Source organism: Acomys minous, assembly GCF_964271855.1.
Source record: "Acomys minous genome assembly, chromosome: 15".
NCBI classification, from domain to species: Eukaryota; Metazoa; Chordata; class Mammalia; order Rodentia; family Muridae; genus Acomys; species Acomys minous.
In genome coordinates, this window is record NC_140497.1 from 29,887,940 (window position 1) to 29,910,919 (window position 22,980).

Consider the following 22,980-nt stretch of genomic DNA (forward strand, 5'->3'; position numbering starts at 1 on the left):
CCGCAGACCCAAGAAGTAAAACAGAATGGTACAGAATCATAGAGACCAGAAGGAAATAGTTGGGGTGGTCCAGTGAGTGGAACCCTGCTGAGAAGTCAAGTTAGATAAGGGCCGAACATAGCCCAGACTTAGTACTATGAAAGTTCCTGGTGCTTTTTCAACTGGCATCTCAGGAAATTGACTTAAGGCAAAAACTAGATTGCAGAATGGAGTACTAGATGAAGAAGTGAAGAGAGTGTCTGTCAAATACCCGCTCAAGAGGTGTGGCTCTGCCAGGGAAAGGAAATGGCAGCTGGGTTGGAATTGGAGGCCGAGGCTTGATCATGCAAGACTTTAACCCAAAATAAGCTTTAAAATTAGAAGGTGAGGGCTGGAGAGGTGGCTCAGAGGTTAAGAGCACTGACTGCTCTTGCAGAGGACCAGAGCTCAATTCCCAGCACCCACATGGCAGCTTCCAACTGTTTGTAACTTCTGTTCCCGGGAATCTGACACCATCTACAGATGTAAGAAGTAAAAAAAAGAAAAAGAAAAAAAAACCAATGTAAATAAAGTAAAAATAAACAAATTTTTAAAAGAAGAAGGTGGTTTTCACTAGCAGGAAATCCTGAGAAAACACAGAACCTAGAGAGTAATAATAGTAACCATGCTGGAAATGTGTAAGTTAGGAATGACCGGAAATTAAATAGGGCTCTTTTAAATAGTAATTTTGAGGCTAACATAAGATTTATAACCCTTTGAGTTAACTGACTTGGTATATTATGAGTTATTTATTCTTTATTTGTAAGTACTCTATACTAATTTTATTAATGTGAAAATAATAGTAACCTCATGAAGAATTTTTTGCAAATAACTTCTGTGTGACTAGTAGCAAAGAACCATAATTTTGGATATGTCATCACTTTCATCATTTGAGTTCATATTCCAGATTTTTAGCATCTTTGATATAATATTATAATGACATTCAATAGAAAAATGCACTTCAGTATTTTGTCAATAATTGTAGCTCAAATAAATGTTAATTGTAAAATAAAACAGATTGTTGGTTATAATTTTTGGAAACTAAGAAAGTATCTTATTTTTCTCTTTAGAATCTAATCTGAAAGGTAAATTTTCCTTCTGGGATTAAAATATGTATTTATTTTTCTATAGTATCAAGAATCATTTTAATTTATATTTATAGGCATACACTATTAAAACCATTTCAGATACAAGAGTGCATCACAGGTATGATGAACATAAGCCTACAGCCTGAGAAATAAAATATTTCTAATAAATTTAACACCTTTATCCTTGTGTTATATTTATACACTCAGTGATTTAATATGAAATAAGGAATTTAGAAAGTCAGAACACCCTTTGAAGACTTAATAGCTCTTCAGTCTGTATTTCTTTAACAGCTAAACTATTGAACATGGTACATTTCCTGCAGAATGAATGTGTCTTTTGTGAATAATCTACTGTGGAAATCTCATAAAACCACACACTCAAGAGTAGATTTAACTTCCTTGTTGGATAAATAACTTCTGAGCATTGCCAAAGAACATGCCTGTGTATTTGTACTTTTAAAGGATTTTTCTTATACTCTTTCAGAACTGCTATTTTACTGTCCTATTCACTAACGAGTCATTGCAAAATTATGTGCACAGTATTATAGTTATGATTACATGCAAAATTATGTGCACAATATCATAGTTAAGGTGTCATGCAAAATTCCTATGATTTCACTGTTTGATTACATGTTCATATAGACTACCTAGGTAAAAGAAAGATCTTGTTATGAAACAGAAGAGAAATTGATCTATAAGAAAAATTAGTTCCAAATGTTATAAAAGTACCTCTTCACCTTTGATCTCAAGATGAGTTAGTTTACCACCGTAAAAAGAGAGTTCCATAGCAATATGTCTTCCTTACAATTTAAAATTCAACATGTTGTTATACAGAATTGCTGTGTAGAAACAGTTATTGACAGTTCACCAGTTTTCTTAATGGAAGTATACTGTAGGACTTAATTGCTGCCAACCTGGAGGTAATTCTTAGCCATTTCCAATGGTAGAATCTTAACAAGAGAAACAAAAATGGTGGCTGTGCATCTATCCCAGCATTTTACTATTTAAACTGAGATCATTGACATGGTAAAGAAAATGATATTTTATTGAAGTACCATACTTTTGCTCCTAAGATACTCCTAGAATCCAAATTGGATAGGAACTTTCCTTTCACTTTACTGGCTGTCCTGTTAGCTTTTCTTCTCTTTGCCTCTTATCATTTTAATCCTGGACAGACCTCACCTATGAATTATTTTCAGAAATATTAATATATCTAATTCCAATGTGAATGTTCTATAAGTATAATTATTTGTCCCTTAAGGCCTATAGAATAATTGTAGTTTAGCTTACTTCATGAATCCAGAAGGGCCCAACCATAATCTGGTTTTAAGAAAAAAATTCCCATGATGCTTATTTTATTTATTATAAATTTATAGTATTTGCAACAAATAGATAACATGAAAAGAGTATATCTTAGATTCAGATATCGAGGGTAAAAAAAAAAACCTTTGCTTTTTGAACATAAAAGCTTGATTTTGAGTTATGGTTATATATGGTTACTAAATATGGATATACATTACATACAATATTATCTAATTATTTTATATTTATTTTAGTTGCTAAAACGTGGAAGTCACTTTCTAAACAGGTAAGTTAAAGCTCTTGGTATACAACATATGCATGTACACATACAATATACACATATAAGCATACATGCACATCATCTAACTATATACAATAATATATATCTTTATATGTGTGTGTGTGGTTTTTACAAAGTAAAATCACATAGTGGTGGTATCTTTTAGTCTTCATAATGTCAAGTAATAAAGAAGGAAGGGATTTCCACAGGCTAGTAAAGATAAAGGTTAATGGTAATTGTCATGTATAAATGTAAATCAGTGTCCCTTGTTTAGAAACGATTAGCATTATCTAATTGAAGATATATAGACTCTGTACCCAACAGCTTCATCCCTGAGGTTAAATCCTACAACAATACATCTACATGTGCCTAGTGTAGTCAAATTTAATTTGCTTATAAGTTATATATAACTATAAATACATAATTATATATACTTATAAATTATACATATAAATTACTAGGTAATTTAATATAGAAATTCATACCTAGAGAAATCATCACTTACATATAGAAGAGTTTCAGAAGTACATAGACTGCTCATCATGGTTTTAAAAAGCAAACACATGAATAGTAGACCTAATAATTTTTCAAAAACTACAACTCCATTCAAACAGAATTGAAAACAGGAAATAAAACCACAGTATTTAAGGATACATCCACAGTTGGCAAAACTAAGAGATAAATTAATGTAAAATTAAGGTAGTTCTCACCTTTAGGAGATGGAAAGGACTGTCTGCCATTAGGGAGGACTTCCAAATGTCTTCTAATGTACTCATGATTTTTCTAGTTTTAACTTAGCTATTTTTAAACTTCCTTCACTAATAAAGTGGAATTCTCAAAAGCCTGCAATGTCAAATGCATGCTGACTTGTGAAACTTTAGAAATAGTCTCTTTCCAGTTAAATGTAATATAAAGATACATCTGTCACACAGAGGGCTAGCAAAGAGATATATCTTATTCTAGATTGTCCTGATGAGGTATGATAGCCTAGTGGCTGAAAAGCACTATTGTCACACAGTTCTGCAAACTAGAAGTTTAAGATCAAGGCAATGACAGGTTGATTTGTTTTGGGACTTATCTCCTTTTCTATGGCCATCTTCTCACTCTGTTTCCACTTGGTCTTTCCTCTAACTTAGAAGGATCTCATATGATAGCATTAGTGGTATCTTTGAAGAACCTGTCTTTAAAGAAGCCTGATTCTCATACTGCATTATAGCCATAAAATACAGTATGTCAAGGAGAAAGAGATGGGAAGATGGTGGGAGTGGAGAAAAGGAATTGTAAGAACTACAGTAGTGACAAGTAATACATTAAAAAATCATATCCAATAAAAGTTTTGGAAATTAATACTAGATATAAAAATAAATGAATCAATGTTAGTAACATGCTGATACTAAATTTTAAATTGATAATAGCAATTATAAAACTGCATCAAGATACATTACCCAATAGCAACAAAATCTATCAGGTACTTAAGAACATACTATCTCATTTACTTTCTGTGACCAAGGCAACTTAGAGGAATTATTTCATTGGGTGCATGGTTCTAGATAGCAGACCAAAGGCATGGCAGCAGAAACAGCTGAGAGGCCCCATCTTGACCTAAAGGAGGAAGCAAAGACCTACCCCAAAATGGCACAAGTCTTTGGAAAACTCAGAGTCTATCCCCAGTGATAAATTTCCTCTAGCAAGGCCACACCTTCTAATGCTTCCCAAAGAGCCATCAACTAGAAACCAAACATTCAAACTGATGCTCAGTCTTATTCAGGCTACTATGTTCCTCTCCCTGGCACCTATGACTTCTGGTGTTCAGCCTCAGAAATCTTTGAGTCTCAACACCAATTTAATGTCCGAAATATAACATCTCTTCTTAGACTCAAGGCAGTCTCTTAATTGTAATGTCTGCAAAGTCAAAAGCAAATCACATACTTCCAACATGTGGCACAGAATATGCATTGCCTTTCCATAAGAGAGGCATCACTGTATAGTAAGGGAATACTAAACCAAAGCAAGACTAAGACCCAGAAGGGCAAACTCTAAATCCTGTAGCTTTGTATCTGGTATCAAAGGGCTAAAGTGGCTCTGTCCTTCCAGCTTTGCTGCTTGCAATATACTTTCCTCTTGGGCTGGTTCCACTCCCTGTTAGCAGTTCTCCTTTCATGATATCCCTCTGACAGCAGCACCTCTGACATCTTGGGGTTTCCAAGCTTCATTTCTACAGCTTCATGCAATGGCTTACAGAGCTTTCAAGCAGAAACTGCTCTGTCACACACTGCCTATACTCCGCAGCTCTCCTTTTTCATGGAAGATTGTATAATCTCTTTACTAGTGTATCCTATCCTTCATGACTTTAAAGCCAGAACCATGTGGATGAGGCTGCCGCTGGGTTGGAGCCTCCATGTATCAACAGTTGCAGCTTTCCTTTGTTGTTGCTTTTTAGGAGGGGGTATTTCCTAGGCATTTTCCCTTCATAAGTTGAAAGCTGATTGAGACCTCCCCTGAGGACACCACTCTCCTTATTCTATTTCAGACTAGGCTTCTCCTCAGTTGTATTTCTTTCAGCACAAGCCTTGACTTGAACATTGAATTTCCTGTTATTTTTTTCTTCCAACTATTCATTTATTTCTTTTGCCCCACTTAAATGCTTTTTCATTGTAGACCTGCATAATAGTGATTATGAATAACCGTGTGACAGAGTCAGTATTTTTTTATAATTTTTTATTAATTTATTCTTGTTACATCTCAATGGTTATCCCATCCCTTGTATCCTCCCATTCTTCCCTCCCTCCCATTTTCCCCTTATTCCCCTCCCCTATGACTGTTCCTGAGGGGGATTACCTCCCCCTGTATATGCTCATAGGGTATCAAGTCTCTTCTTGGTAACCTGCTGTCCTTCCTCTGAGTGCCACCAGGTCTCCCCCTCCAGGGGATATGGTCAAATGTGAGGCACCAGAGTATGTGAGAAAGTCATATCCCACTCTCCACTCTACTGTGGAGACTGTTCTGTCCATTGGCTAGATCGGGGTAGGGGTTTAAAGTTTACGGCCTGTATTGTCCTTGGCTGGTGCCTTAGTTTGAGAGGGACCCCTGGGCGACAGAGTCAGTATTAAGCTGTCTTTAAATCTCATCTGCTAAAGAAATTAGCCCATTGCTTTTTAATTTAGGCTCGGAAAATCTTTAGGGCAAAGGCAGAAAGCAGCCACGTTCTGTCCTAGAGCATCACAGAAATGGCCTCTGGTTCAGTTACTGTTAAAGTCCTTGCTTCCCTCTGAAGTCTCTTGAGCTAGGCTTCCACAATCCATGTAGCTCTCAGGACTGGCTTCCAGGCTCCTAGGAGGATGGCCCATTAAGCCTTGTTTACAGCACTAATCATTTTTCTAGTCCAAAACCCCAAAACCACGTGGTTAGGTGTGTCACAGCAATAGCCCATTTCCTGGCACCAAATGTCTTTTTTTTTTAAACTTTATTAATTTATTCTTGTTACATCTCAATGATTATCCCATCCCTTGTATCCTCCCATTCTTCCCTCCCTCCCATTTTCCCCTTATTCCCCTCCCCTATGACTGTTCCTGAGGAGGATTACCTCACCAAATGTCTTAGTTACACTTCTATTACTGTAATGGAGCACCATGACCAAGGCACCAAGGCAGTGAGTGTTTAATTGGGTTTATGGTTTCAGATGGCAAAGAAAAGGTATGGCATCGGAGACAGATGAGAGCTCACATCTGATCTGAAAGGAGGCAGACAACTCAAAATAGCACAAGTCTTTGGAAACTTCAAATCTGCTGCCCACTGACACGTTTCCTCCATAAAGGCCATAACTTCTAATCCTCCCCAAACACCTACGGACTGGAGCCGAAGTGTTCAAATATGAGTCTGTGGACCCTATTTGCATTCAAACCACCACATGTACTTACAGCGTGTGTACAACATTGTTAAAAATTGTCTTTTAGGCAGAGGAATATCATGTTCATGGGTACTAAATTATAATGATACTTATCTCCAAATTTGTCTGTACATTATCTTACTATTATATAATTATAACAAAATAGATTTTAGATTTCACTTTTTAAAACATTTGAGTAAGGACTCTAAAATATGTAGCATGGCTTTAAAAAGGAAATAAAAAAGAAGTGATAGGAATGAGAATAAATTATTCATATTAATAGAAAATTGTTAATTGAAGGGTAATAGTAGCTTGATAATTAAAATAATATTGTATTGTTGAAAGGATTTTTTTAACTAGATAAAGATAAAATAATAATAAATAATAGATAAGTAATCCAGAGGCATATCTAGACATCTTAAGGAGAATCTGTAAATCAGTAGAGAAAATACTGATTCCCCCATCATGTGTAAGATGGGGCAAAGGATACTAGTCTTCAGAACCCACCACCAGATATGAAAGCTAATTGCAGATGGATTGTGTTATTTTTTTTCCTAAGCATCATGGCTAGTTACTTTACTCTTCATAGAATAATATTTCATATACTTAGAAGGATAAACATATAATATAGCACTATAATTATGTATATATACAAAATAATTTAAAATATGTAAAAATACAGTATTCACAACAGTATAGATACCAACAATGTTCATTTTTTACCAATGATTCATTCTCATATATGGTAATTATGTTCAAATAACCTATTATGTATCAAATGCTGTCAGCTGTATAAATAAATTGATAGCCTAGTGAACAATTGGTTGGAATTAAAAACATTCAAGGGTTGTGTATATATCGGCAGTCTTATTCTTCCACTTGTAAACATATTAGTGTGTTGTTAGTATCAAAAGGGATAATGTCTTCTTGCTCAAAAGTAGTGGAGATAAGTAAGATGTTCTGGGGAACTGGGAAATAGAATTGGAGATACCCATAATTGTCTCTGCTTTTAGTTATATTTTTACCCTTATTAATTCTCAGGACTACATCCCCATCCACATAAATATAACTTAAAGTCCAGAACTGGATATTCTTTGAATTTTAGAGCATTATAAAGTATAACAAATGTTTCCTTGTACAGGAAAAGAAGAGAATACAGTGCAATGTCTCAGTCCTTGTTACCAAAATGTCAGTGGTGCAGTTGTTACCCAGAAATGTTTTTCGTAATAATTCAGAGTATTTCAGAGTAGCACCTTCTATGTTGCTTTCAAAATGTGGTGAAAACTATAACTTCTACCCACCCAAATCTCGAGTCCTACCACCTTAGAATTTCAAAGCAAAAAGTGAACTCTCCTCACAGATACAGCTTAGCTGAAAGGTCAGCCTGCTTGTCATGTTTTCTGTGGATGGAATAGGTTAGACCCAATTTGCTACAATTAAGGAGACTCTACCCTTAAGAAAAGGATTGGTACTTGGATCCCACAAAAGAAAATAATTGTTTTGATTACTGTGCCAGAAGCTTTTATCCAACTCCAAAAGAAGCCCAAGATGCCCCAACTCCAAAAAATGTTTAAAAGAGTGTTATAATGAACATAAGAAATCACCAAGGGTAATATCAGAGTTCTCAGTGTCAGCTGGATTTTTGTTTTGATTTATTTTTATATTGTTTTTATTTATGATTAAAAATTCTGAATGTCAAAAAGCAAAAACTGAAGAACACATGAGAGGATGTTGTTAAACAAGACTTTATTCAAAGGAAATTACTAGCTAATTTTACTAAATTGAATAGTTAAACTTTCACTAAACAACACTTAAAAATATTTGATACATAGGGAAATGCTTTTGTAATGTATTATCCAAAAGCAACTTTAAAAGATCTAATAGTCATTTAGAACTGGTATAAACTGATATTAAAAAGATTATCATCGCAATAGGAAATAAATGGACAGCCAAAGCAAGAGTAGTGTTAATCTTACTCTAATATAATGACAACAAAATAGATTATGGTTTTCAATTTAAAGATATGCAAATTAGAGCAATGATGGTCTAGTTCACACGTACTAGATGGCTAGCTTCCAGAAAAGTGACGTGTCAGTAATGAGCAAGCGCATGAAGGAGCCGATTGAAAAAATACATGATCTCTTTAGTTTGGAGAGGGATTTGGTAATGGCTGAGGAAATTTACAGTGTGTATCTGAGATCATATTTATAGGTATATATGCTACAGAATAGTTTAAATGTTTACACTCTCTACCTTATTCATGTTTCCTGACACAATAGATAGAATAGCCAAAAATTTAGAAATGATATAATTATTGGAGAAATTGATCAAATAATTGTAAAATTTCATACTTTGGATAACAGTACTACAGAATAAAATGAGCAAGTGTATTAGAGTGTATGTATCCTGCTTTAGACCTAACAGATACGGCTGAGCAAACAACAACTGGCAGGACGCTGATGTTTTCTAGGACCTAGGAAAACAATACTTTTCCTCATCCTGAGAATCTATTTTTTTATTCAGCCTCAGTGGATTTTTCTACAGGCTGTGTGATGAGTGATGCTTGACAATTGAGGCAAAGTGTAGTTATGAAAGCTTATATTTTAAGACTTTTGTTTTGATTTTTTTGGGGGGGTTGGGGTTTTGGTTTTTTTTGTTTTTTGTTTTTTGTTTTGTTTTGTTATTTGAGACAGGGTTTCTCTGTGTATCCCTGGCTGTCCTGGACTTGCTTTGTAGACCAGGCTGGCCTCGGAACTCACAGTGATCCGCCTGCCTCTGCCTCCCAAGTGCTAGGATTAAAGGCATGTGCCACCACGCCCGGCCAAGACTTTTGTTTTTTACATTTAAATAAATTAAACATTGATGAATACAATATCAAAAAACATCTTTTGTGTCCTTAGTATTTTAAAAATGTAAACAGCTGACTTCCAGAAGTGATGTTATAAACTTTATAGGCATTAATAACAAAATTAAAGCTAAGTGACTTAAAAATATGTCCATATTATGTAAAAGACAAGGAATAGGTTTAATACTTAAAATAATAAAATGTTTATGATAGAGTTAGATTAAAAGAATAAATATTAAGTAAAATTGAAATTTAGTTTCTCTTCAAATATAATTTTCCAACCCTACGATTTCCATGCCAGGGGATAAAGAGTATGTGTGCATGCACTAACTATATGATTAATAAACTATACTGAAGAAAATATTTAAGTACTTTACGTTAAAAAAACCTATAATATTAGGAAGGTAAAATTAATTCAGCAAATGTGTATTTGTTCCTTTCTTGCAGTACGGCAAGTAATTCTGACACTGGACACCCCATGTTTGGTATCTGACTCCACTAATTTGAAGATATAGAACCCCCAAATACTGCTTTCTTTCCTGACGTGTACCCCAACCTCAGAGGTCTCCAGACCTCACTGGCTACAGTTCCAGGATTTTCCCTCAGTTCCCAATTGGTTTCTTAATTTACTGAAATGACTCATAGAACTCAGAAATGCTATAGTTGTGAGTACAGATAAGAACATAAATGAAGAGCAAAGCTTTGGGTCTGGGCGTGCCCTGCTGAGGAGCATCTGCCCTCTCTCCATGGGGAGTCAGGCTTTGTCGCCTCCCAGCTTCTTCACCAGGCTCCAGTGAGCATAGTGACTTCCTGTGTGCGTGTTATATCTGAGGTGGAAGTGATCAAACAGCTGACCATGTCTTTGCCTCCCAGGAGCTAGAGACAAAGGCCAAATGCATTTTATGTAGCGGAGTAGTATATAGAAAGGATTAGGTATGGACAGCAAGGAAACAAATTTCCAGCATGAATGAATATATACAAACTTTGGTAAACATTAAAAATCAAAATTGGCACATAACAAAAATGATTACTATAACAACCAGATGATCTAGGCCTGGAGCATGTATTCTTGTGAGAGAGAGAGAGAGAGAGAAACTTCTTGAAGTCAATGAGTTTCAGTCTCTGTAATTTACTGCTATGTGTCTAATGAGCAAATTACTTACCCAACTTAGGGCTCAGTTAAAATGTGTGTGAGAATAGGTTAGTAGAATTAAATGAGCTATTATGAGTCCATTATTAATCACATAGAGGACTCTCTCAATAAAGATAATTAATTTTTAAAATCAGAATAGAGATTAAAGGACATAGTTATAATAGGAAAAATTAATCTATATTCATCAGAAATGGTATAAATTTTAAGTATGTGAAATGTGTTGATTCTTAAATTTTTTTTTACTTTAACAATATATACATTTATTTTCGTCTAAATGGCAAATATCCCAGTTTCTCATCATTCACACCTGCAGTCTTCCCTGTTTGCCTCTGCCCCACCCCCAAGACACTGCTCATCACATGTGGCATCTGCTGCCTGTCGTGCAGATAAAGCTCAGAAGGAACTGAATGCTAGAATCCAAACATGGACATCTGGGAGTCTATAAAGCCCCTAAAAATGTTCCTGCGTTTCACATCTCAGGGATTTTTTTCCCTGATACCTCGGTTTTGCAATGTAAAAATATTGTTTTAAATATCACAGAGCATCTTTTGGATTCCACAGAAAAGTCTGTGTGAAGTATTCTCAAACTCGAATGTGCACCGACATCACCCAGAGGTCTAGGAAGAACCCGTGTCTAATTCAGAAGGTGCTGGCATTCGGCATTTCTGTAAGCTTGCAGATGACACCACGATTGTTGGAAACAAAGGGTGACAAATAAAGATTAGATCTAAAATTAGAAGTGGTTTCTTTATTTTAAAATGTATTACTAAAAATGTGTTATTGAGAAAAGTAATTTTTAAACTTCAAATTATTTCATTATTTTACCAAGACCTTTCACTAGTTTTCCTAACCATCAACCATATTTTAATTTTTGCTCTGATGTTTTTATTATTTTTGCAGAATATGCATAATATATTAAAATATTTTTAAATAAGCAATGATTCAACTGTTTAAATTCTTCAATTTCTCACCAGCAATGATAATTTACTTGTAGAAAGTTGAGTACAAATCAATATTTCCAGTTTTCTCAGCATTAAGATTCTTTGGGTCACCATTAAAGCGCTCAATTCATTTCTAGCATATTCTTTCACTCACTTGTTTCTTTTGCTCAGTCTCAGATAGAACTAGGCATGCAACAAAGAAGAACATGGAGCCAGCTGGTCACCTGACTTTACTGAGGAAATCTACATACAACCCCTTTGTTCCTCGTTCCAGAACCCAAACTTGCTATTTTATCTTAACTTAATCATCTTGGCTAATATTCATCTAGTTAGTAAATTTAGCTGAAGCTTTGAATAGCTCTAATTAAGTTTAATATAACATCTTTATCATTTATTTGATATTTGCATTATGGCTAAATACTGTGGTGGAAGGAAACACAGATATGGAATAAGATCATTAATGTCACATTTTTGATCCTTTTAATGGAGAATTTCACGGGCAGGATGCTTACTTTTTTTAAGATTCATGTTGTAAGAAAGTGATTTGACTACTAATCAGTGTTCCAATCCATCTTTATAGGAATTAAGTCAGATGCTCTCAGAAACACCACCAGTTTGGAAGGGGTCATCAAAGCTCTTTCGAAATCTTAAAGAAAGAGGTACGCTAACCTTCATCCCTATGCATTTTAATATTTATGTGTGTAGATATGTATTTAATTAACAGTTTATTATATATAGTAAAAATAAATATATTTAATAGATATGTTATATATTTATAATATATAATACCACCAAATGCAAATTTTTCTGGGTAAATAATAATTATTTTGGTATAGCGTGAGTAAGGACTATGTTATAGTGTGTGTGTGTGTGTGTGTGTGTGTGTGTGTGTGTGTGTGTGTGTATGTGTGTGTATTCATGGCCTCTTTGGCTTCATTATTTTCAACCATACTGAAAAGCGTTTTACATTTACTCATAGAAAGTACTTTTTAAAAATAGTAGATATCCAAATGTTAGTTTTCTTCATGTAATTTTGCTTCTGGGAATTATACTTAATGACTACACAAGGCTATGGGGTATGTTTTTTAGCAGCCAAGTTTTTTTTTTTTATTTATTCTTGTTACATCTCAATGTTAGCAGCCAAGTTTGAAATACAGCACTCACTGTAAAAGCTTCCTGTTTCAACTTTCTCTCTTACCAGCACCTGTGTCCCTACGGTAGATGGTTAATATGGACATTAGCTTGCAATAAAATTATGTGGCCTATCTAGGTATTATGGTGTGTCCATAATCCCAGTGCTGGGGAGGTGAATGCAGGAGGATAAGGCTGGCATATAGGGCTAGCCTCGGCTACATAGTAAGTTCAAGGCTAGCCTGTGTTACATGTGCCTTGATTAAAAGAAAAAAAAAGCAAAATATTGTCCTTTTTAATCTAAGTTTTCTTTTATAATATTCTCACAGTTTTCCACATGGAATCTGAATGAAAAACACGTGTCTTTTATTGTGGTCATTTCTTTTTAACTAGGATTTAAATACCAGACTTTAGGTATATTAAAATAACTCCTTGGAGGTCTGGGTATGGTGGTACATTTATAATCTCAGCTTCTCAGGAACCTGAAGAAGGAGGATTTTAAGTTTGAAGCCAAACTAGACTAGCAAAGACTTATCTCATAAAACAAAGATATTCTTAGAAAATATATTCATATTTTATAGTGAGATAATAACATTGGAAATGTTCTAAACTGCAAAGAAAGAGTTAAGTATAATGAATCTTAAAATTTTTGCCTTCATAATTTTGAAAAAATACAGATTGGATCAAATATAATCTGAAAGACCAACAAACAAAAACAAAAAGCAAATGCATAGAAAAAGAAAGTCCTCTTTCCTTAAGAAAAGGTTTGTCTGGAAGACCCAACCCTCCTGGTGTTGGATGCATATTCTCTTTTATGTGTTTTTTCTTTTTGCTTTTGTTTATTTTTCAGGTGAGAATATTCATTTAGCATTTTTCAGCAAAACTGCAGTGATAAAAGTGTTCATATTTCTTTTTTGTTTTGTATAGAAACCATTGGCCAGTTGTGATTATTGAACATCTGAGGAATGGAAGCTTATTTGTATTAGTCAAAATTAAATAACTATACCTGCCATTGATAACCTACAGCATACTTTGTATCTGTATCATAGTCTTGGTTTTGAAGGTTTTATTATTTTTGTTTTGTTGTATTTTGTTTCTGTTTTGGTTTTTGGTTTTTGGGGGGTTTTCCTGTTTTTTTTTTGTTTTGTTTGGTTGGTTGGTTTGGTTTGTTTGTTTGGTTTTTCCAGACAGGGTTTCTCTGTGTAACCTTGGCTATCCTGGACTCTCTTTGTAGACTAGGCTAGCCTCACAGAGGTCCGCCTGCTTCTGCCTCCCACGTACTGGGATTACAGGTGTGTGACACTTGCCCAGCTTCATAGTCTTGATATTGGCAAGATCATTAAACCATGGTCTTCTAAGATTTAAAACCAACTTGCTAGGTGTTAGAGAAATACTGAACTACTTAATTTATGTATATATAAAGGTTAAGTGGTGGGAAATGTTTAAAGCTAACTCTTTAAAGCTACTAAATATTAAACTAAAAATGGATTTTATCTTCTTAGCTATTACTTAGTAAAATATTAAACAGATTCTTTCTTACTTACTTGATTTATTTATTATATTTTATTCATATTAAAGCCTGATTGTTATCCCTTCACTCTAAGCAGCTTCTTATAAGCAATATATAAAACTTATGAAAACATGTAACAGTTCAAGAAATAGTAATTTAGCAATTCCATGCTTTTAAGGAAATTCTTAAAATTTTTAACTGAATTTCCAAAACCTAGTTGTCACCTCTTCTCCTTTCCTCTCCTCTACTTAAGACAAAGGTTCTCTAAGCAGCTCAAGATTGTTCTTGGACTTACAGTCCTCCCGCCTAAGCCTCCTGACTACTGTAATTTAGTTGAGATCTTCTTTATCCCTTACTTCTAAAGACTGGACCAGTACTACATGGGCTTGTTTTAGTTACTCTGGGTTTTTTGTTTTTCCATATGAAATTTAGAATTATTCTTTAAAGGTCTGTAAAAAATTGTGTTGGTATTTTGATGGGAATTTGAGCAGAGGGCAGGGAGCCTTTTGGAAAAGTGGGAGGAAGGATAGAAGGACCTGGAAGGTACAGGAGCTCCACAAGAACACCAACAGAGCCAGCTAACCAGGGCCCAGGAGTGGGGGGGGGGGGGGAGGGGATGGGGAGGCTTGCAGACACAGAAGCACAAATCAAGGACAGTGTATAGACTGGACCTATGCCCTCTACACATATGTACTCAGTGGGCAGCTCAGGCTTCATGTGGGTCTCCTAGTAAGGAGAGCGGGGGCCGTCTCTGACATAAACTTGGTTGCTTGCTTTTCGATCACTCTCCACTGGAGTGATCCCTTGCCAGGCCACTGTGGATGAGGATCGCTGAGTCCTGATGTGACTTAACTGCTGGAATGGGTAGGTTGGGGCTCCCCTTTTCTGAAGGGGAGGAGAAAAGGAGGGGGAAGAAGGAAGGAGTGTGGGACTGGAGGAGAGGAAAGAGGGAGCTACAGATGGGATGTAAAGTGAATGACTAAATAAATAACTTTTAAAAAAGAATGTACCATTACTGTATAGTAGCATTTGTCTTTGGTATTTTTTTTGTCCTGTATAGCCTTAATTAAATCAGAAGGTTGATCTTCTAATTTTTTTTCTGGTTTTCTGTATTATAGCTAGGAAGCATTAAGAATCTATAGTTCATCTTCAGCAACATTGTCTCTTTCCTTGACCATTTTCACTAACTTATATCACTTGGTTCTCCCTTCCTGTGTGCATATTAATCCATCTCACTAGCCAGGCAGCCAGCCCTACAGACAAATGATTGCTATGACCCTTTGCAGTCAAATAGTCCTCCTGTTAAGTAATCCTTACATGAAGGAAATCTTGAATTAATTGTCAGTAATTATATGGGACTTTAAAAGTACTTTATATCACCTATAGTGCTTTGTCACCCACTAAGTGAATTAGAACAGTAAGAAGACTCTTCAGTAATTGTATCTTTACAGGCATTGACCATTTCAGAATCTTTCTCCCATAACATTCATGGCAGTCATCCAGAACTATCTGTCTATAGGGCACAGTATTCTAGTATAAACAAAAGATAATGCTTTCAGAGCCTGTGAGTGGTTCCCTTCATGTCTGTGACAGACCACCTGACAGTGACTCCTACTCTATTTGTTTTATAACAAAGAGTGGAGCCTCAAAGAACATCAGATAAGTGGAGATTTGTGTGTGTGTGTGGGGGGGTTCCATACCTATTGCCAAACATCAAGATTGACTGCAGTCTAGGTAAATATTGTAGACTTATTCCAAAACTTAATTTTTTTAGTCTTCTTTTTTATCAATTAAGCTATTAATTCTAGTTTTATGAGTAAAGAAGAGGAGCCTTAAGTGAAAGGCAGAGAAAAATGTATATTTATTTACTTCATACAAATTCTTGGTGAACTTATAATTAGAGGGTAAAGAGAATTCACGATGCAGAAAACACAAGGTGAGAGCCATTGAATTAAAAAAAAAACTTAAGAGTCAGTTAAGGACAATAACTGTTATAAAAGTAGCAAATGATCATTTGACAGAAAAAAGGTAAGTGTAAGGTTTTTTTTTGAAAGGTACATATCAAATTTCTAGGCAAGTAAATGTAAATGTTTTATTCAAGTATTACTAAAAAATGACTAAGTTCTTTATAGTATTTCCAGTCTCAGTTTCATATAGTAACAACAAGTAACAAGTTTAAAAGTTAAGCTGTGAATAAACAGTAACATTTTGCTTTTGTTGCCAGTATATTTATTATGAATGGAGATTTTGTAGGAATTTTTATAGAGGCATGTAGAACAATGTAATTAAAATGAATGATTTTATAACATCGTAGTCTCATTTAAAACAATATTTAGTATATGCCTTATTCATAGTTTTATTGTATACAGTATTTTACTTTGATGAATATGAAATATAAGTTAATATTTTAAAGCATAATTGTTACTGTTTTCTAGGTGTGATTTCTTACACAGAATATCTTTTTCTATTATGTATTTTAACAAGTAAGTACACTCATTACATTGATTTCTATATACATTTTTCTTATGATCTTAAAAATAAATCTTTCTTAGGTTAGCATAGTATTGAAATTTACCTTATGTGTATGTTGGCTCTTTTACAAATCCATGCCTAAATATCACAGGAAAAATGTTAAGTATAATACTGTCAGAGTCATAAGCATATGTATTTGCCTTGTGACAATAATAAAATGTTTACTAATTATAAATGTATTATTTTGGGGGGTTCAGCTACATAAGACCCCAAAGGTCAGGATTTATAGTAATTTGTAAAGATTTTATTATATGCATTTGACAGGTTTTCTGTAATTCTAATGTGAAAGAGTAGTAAGTCTAGAGTCCCCTATCTGAGGAGAGTCTGTCTAAAAACTCATCATCCATCCGCTGCAGTGGTTTGCTCTCTCTCTGGCACATGCAGCAGTGTTTATGAAATACATGGAAGGTTTACTAAATTTTTTGGTTCAATTTCTTTTCATCCAATAGATGAAATTGGTGCTGTACTCACTGTGCTTCAGCACCTGGCCTTTACCATTTCTTGAACTCCCTTCCCATGGAGGAGATCCTGCCCTTTGAGTTCTGTACTCTCTGCTCTTTGAGCCATCAGCGCTTTGCCCAAGAGCTTCCTGGGAATGTGTCATTCATGCTTCTTTTCAATCACAGTAGTCCTCACTTGGCTCCACTCCTCAAATAGCTCGCCTGCCCTTCTCTCTTAATCCCTTCATCACACTCTTATTTTCTTCATGGAACTTAGATTATTTGAAATTACTGGTTTACATGGTCAGTCTTTCCATACTGCCATGAAGGGTCTGTAATAGCTAAATGCTACCCCTTTGGGCCATCTGTAACATGAACAATGTCTTATTCATACTACCCTTTAAGAATGTTACTTTAGAAGATTTCAGATGAGGAAATCTGTGAAGTTGTACACAAGTGAGAATACTAGTAAAACTCATTCTAAAGTTCTCTCTCAACGCTTAGAAAATGTACACTTCTATGCTATTCTTATCTTAGTGATGAATGATGTAACAGGAGAAAGGGGGATGTGAACATGTGAATACATGCATATGTCAAAATTATGTTTTATTTTCTCTTATGTTGTTTATTTTCATAGTGAGAATAAAATGTTGAAAAACAAATATTCTGCCATTGATGGCAGGGCTCCCTGAGATTAATCCAGATTGAACACTAGTTGATGACGCCAATCTAAGTCTGTGATGATACTTATTTTACACATAATTATATACATTTTGAAAATCTTTTAAAAATGTAAAACTTGCTTATCAATTATGGTGTCATTATTTATGATAATAAAACTAAATGCAAGTTTTTCTCAAATGCCTATAAACATAAGCTATCATAAAGGAGCAACTTTCACTTGTTATTCCTAGAGATGGTTGTGAAGGATTAAGAAAGTACAGCTTTCTAACTCTTTGTGAAGTTCAGGATTTCATACTGGACTGGCAAGTTTACTTGGGGGGAGTGGCATTCAAAATTTAGCTATTTCAAAGGGAAAGGTCAAGTCTTTTCTAAAAAGCATGCACTGCACTGAGCTCGGAGTCTTCTGTCCAGGTTTTCCTATTTCTACTCTAGAAATTAAGAGAACAAAAAATGCTGCGTGGGGCTTCTGGAAAAGGTTCATAAAATTAAATCACTTCACAGGACAGTAGGATATGAGTGTCTTTTACAAAAAGACTTGTTTCTCAGATTTGAGAGTGCCTGGGATTACACATTCAAATATTTTATAAAAGCTTCTGGTTTTTGAAGCTTTTTGAAGTTTAACCCCAAATCTATACCCTCTCATAATCACATTTATTCTCAGGTAATTTCAGCTAAATACTCTGAAGAATTGGAATTAGTAGTATACTATGTTTTTACTCTTCAGCCACTTCAAATAGTTGAACATAGTTGAATTTTTTGAAAATACTCAAATACAGTGACCTCATAATCTTTTGTAACAAATAAACAGAATTTAGGTATTTTTTAGAGGATAATTGTCAAGTATTTACTTAATGTAATGCAATAAGTAACAGTCAGGTACTTAGAAAGCTTACTGTCAGTTCTGTGACTAGTCTGCAATACATGAAGCATAACTTTGACTCTATGTAACTTATAGTAACCTTGCTTTTCATTTGTTGGTTATTTTGTGTAGTGTATATATCTGTCGAAGGCATGGATTTTGTACTTTGAAGTACACATACTTGTACTTATGAAAACTTGTTCTGGGTTGTTTTTTGTTTCTGGCAGAGCCACATGCAGGTTTTAGAATAGCTTTCAACATGTTTGACACTGATGGAAATGAGATGGTGGATAAAAAAGAGTTTTTGGTGGTATGTACATACTGCATTTTCTAATAATTAGACATTGCTTACTTATATTACTATGTTTTGTGTTATTAGGAATATTACTATATAGTGATGTTTCACCTGAATCTACTTAGAAAATATATACTTCAAATAATATTTATGTTATAGAAATATAAGTTATAGTGAATGTTTAAAGATAAATATAGTTGGAAGTTCATAATTTATCATATACTTTCTCTTTGATAGGTAAAAGACAGGCCTGAGATTATGTCTTTCTAACTATTATTCAGCTTGTATTATAGCGCTTGGCCATAGGAGCTTTTCTTTTATCAGTTTTCACTCATCTTTCCTTTTCCCTGTCATTCAGTGTTACCTAATATTTCAAGTGTGTGGACCTACTTCCAGCTTCCTTCCTAGTCTCTGACCAAGAGCATTGACCTCTGCTCTTCCTCTTCTGTTGTGTATTCTGATGGTGTCTTTAGTTGCTGACTCATTTTCCCACTTCCTCTTACAATTTTTTCTTTTACCTGTGTATCCTATGTCTGTTTCTGTAACAAAATGCTTCCTCTGTTTTCTGATTTTAAAAGGATTATTAATTAATTTCTTTATAATAACAAAATCTGCCATGAATATCAATGTTCAGTTCCATCTTTTCATATCTTCTCCTGTTTAAAAGTAAGAGAAAAGGTGGCACCTAAAGAGCTATTTTATTTCAGAACAGACCTGTTTATCTGAATGATTTTTGATAAGCGTTCTGTATCTATAATGATTTGGAGATGCCATTCCTCGAATGCTCCCTATGCCTGTGTCGTTTGGAATGTTGTTGCTTGTGGGATGAAGTCGGAGGCATTCACATCTCCTCCTACCTGTTTTCATATAGACTCTGCAAGAGCTGCCTTTCTCTAAAGCTGTAACCTGCTGTTCAAGCTGCTGCACTGCCGCCTCAGCTGCGATGTTTACCTGTCTATTTGCAAAGACTTCTGAAAGCAGGAGTAACTTGACATTCAATTCCTAATGTATACACTGAAACAGAGGTGCTAGGCAGGTGGCTTAGACAGCAAAGTGGTTGCTGCCCACGCCATAACCTCAGGGTTGAGGAAGCAGAGACAGGAAGATCCTTGGGGCTTTCTGGTTGGGTAGTCTAGCTAATATGTAAACTTCATGTTCATCAAGATAGCTCTTTAAAAATAGAATGGAGGGGGAGATGATTGAGGAAGCCATCCAGTACTGACCTCTACCTTCTATACACTTGCACATGTGCACACACTAGTATGCTAAGTAAAAAATAACTGAAAAAGAGGAAAATGAAATAGAGTTGGGATTATTGTCCAAATTCCATAAACAAGGCTAATCAACTATCCAGAGAACTGGCAAAATACATGTGTAGTAAAGGTGTCTTTGCAAACACCGCAGTCAACAGAGGATGAGGCAAGAAGGATGTCCAGTTAGCACGACTCAGTAGCTGGTGTGGTTCCTACAGCCTGACACCAGGCAGTTTATTTTAGGTATAGTTAAGCACAGCACAATTTGGAAAATGATCCTTGGTAATAATTAATTCAGTCTCTTGTGCACAATAAAGCTTAAGGCATGACCACATCAAAACTCTTCATAAAGTATATGTGGCCTCTTACATAAAGATGGCTTCTATAAATTGACTACATGTGACATCTTAAGGCTCTGGGAAAGGATCTCCTATGATCCTGTTTATATAGATAGCACAAAGGTCAGCAGGCTATAAACTGCCTTTGTTCCTGTTTGTAAGAGTCTGGGGGAGCCAGGTGTGGCCCTGGCCATACAGATAGCACAGAGGTCACATGCTGTTAACCACCTCCATTCCCAGCTTTCTAGGCTTAAAACAGTATATTCATGTCTTCCTTTGAAGAGAGACAATCTTGTATGTTTAACATTCCTGGTTTCTTTAGTGCTTATCTGTGAGCACAAGGACCTCTTGTCCTCCACAGTGGGCTTCCATTTTTAAAAAACCACAGAATATTAAAGAATAAATAATACTGTTTATAGTACTAGCTACCATTTATTGAGAAGTAGTAGGCAAAATACTAGGTATTTAGCTTTGATATTTATTTTATATAGCCCTCTATAAGGTAGGGGTATTCCTTATTTTTTTTAAATGAGCCTTAGATAGTTAACCTATCTGAGGAATGGTGCCAGCAGTCTATTCTCTAACATGCACAGTTACTGCAGGAACTTTACAGGTTATCTTGACCTTTTCCAAACAAACAAGGTAGAGGCAGTAGAGTCTAGTGACCTGCCTACTACAATAACATTTTAATGTGAGACAAAAGTTGGAATCAAACCCAAAGATCTTGAGGACTGCTTTAGTTCTCTTTACAGCCCAACAGGTTTCATCTCTTTCTCTATGTGCCTCAGACTCAATGTCTTTGTATTATAGAGATCAAGTAAAACTGTAATATTAAATATTCGCGTAACTGTGAATTGCTAGTACCAAAGGATATATTTTTCTTGCAAAATATACTGCATTCATAAAATATATCTATTGTATATTAAATGTTAGTGAAACTGTTTTGTTTATTTTTAGGATATATTAAACAGAGTAATACATAGGTACCTTAAAATTCTGATGGAATTTGATTCCTGATTTATTTCCTTATAGCTTCAGGAGATATTCAGGAAAAAAAATGAAAAGAGAGAAACTAAAGGAGATGAAGAAAAACGTGCACTGCTGGTAAGAAATGCTATATAGTAGTTTCAGGTGGGCTTTTCCAGGTGAGAATTATTTTGTACATGTTAATACAGTGTACCACTTAGAATTTGGATCTGTTCACTTACTGAAAACTTTCTGAAGGTTTAATGTAGAAAAATTACTTCAGTATCTTACACATCAATATCAATATTTCTGTTAAATATTGATATTAAATTTCTGTACCCACAGTCATATTCATTAAGTCATTTTCATCCATACTGTTGTTATCTGTGATATTTGAAGGGTATATATCATATAAAATATTAATAATATCATTATGCATGTAAAAATTTAAAGGTGAATATGCAAAGATTTAATTATGTGAATGAATTTAATGATAATTTAACATAATGAATGGTAAATATAAAGAAGTAATGTAAGCTATCTGCATCTCTTAGAAGTAGTATAGATTCTTCTGGATTACATATTAGTACCTTGTTCTGAAGTTAGAATTAACATTATTTCATCTTTTCAGTCTTCACTGTATTTGTTCCAAATAATTTAGTCTTAACAACAGCCAGTTCACATAATAAACATCACAGATTTGTCCTAAGCCCTTACTACTGTTCACATGGCTGTGTGCTTTTCATGCATTTTCCCAGTCATTCTATGCAGCCACCTTCCTGTTGTCCATAACCAAGGATAAGAAAACTAATCATTATAAAGTATCCAAAGTTGTAATACTCTTCAATGACAAAGGTACAGTTTGAACCTGTAGTTCATCTCTGAATTCCATACTTTTATCCATCTAATTTATTCATTTGCTCCTTATGTACCAAAAAATATGGTATGGTTTATTGACATGTAACAAATGCTTAATTAGAATGATTCTAGTCATTAGCACTTATTAAAATATATAGATCACATAACAAAGGAGAAAAACTGCCATACAACAGGGAAATGCTACAGTATCAACACAAACGACAAGATAAAGGAATTTTGAGACACATTTAAAGTAAGTATTTTATAATAGTGATATAAATCACATTAACTTGGATTAGTTAGGCAAAGTCTAGGTAAATTATGAAATCTATATCAGCTTATCCTAGGTGATACCTTATATACATATGATACTGATACATTCCCTAACAAATATATTGGGAAATAAACTTAGTTTCAAAAACAAGTAAATATAACACAAAGTTGTATACAACTTTATATATGTGAAGGATTTCATTACACTAATTGATATCCCAGGCACCTCAGAGGTGTTGATCTTAATCATGCTAAAAGCTAAACATTCTCAGATGTTCCTTTCAGTGACCTCTCACTGACAACACCATTCAGAAACACAGAACTTTAC

General features: G+C 34.6%; 1 protein-coding gene and 1 long non-coding RNA gene across 3 annotated transcripts in view; one reads left to right on the forward strand and one right to left on the reverse strand.

The window, feature by feature from the left end:
- LOC311584942 overlaps positions 1–22,980 on the reverse strand; it is a 753,214-nt gene that overhangs the window by 649,194 nt on the left and 81,040 nt on the right. The gene's annotated exons all lie outside the window — the stretch shown is intronic.
- The window catches only part of MICU3 (mitochondrial calcium uptake family member 3), an 85,692-nt gene that overhangs the window by 29,162 nt on the left and 33,550 nt on the right, over positions 1–22,980 (forward strand). For both annotated transcript variants that reach the window (XM_084760037.1, XM_084760038.1), the window contains exons 3-7: positions 2,663–2,694; positions 12,094–12,172; positions 16,590–16,637; positions 18,897–18,979; positions 21,588–21,659. In XM_084760037.1, the coding sequence (XP_084616163.1) occupies positions 2,663–2,694; positions 12,094–12,172; positions 16,590–16,637; positions 18,897–18,979; positions 21,588–21,659 (314 nt within the window). The remainder of the gene's footprint in view (positions 1–2,662; positions 2,695–12,093; positions 12,173–16,589; positions 16,638–18,896; positions 18,980–21,587; positions 21,660–22,980) is intronic.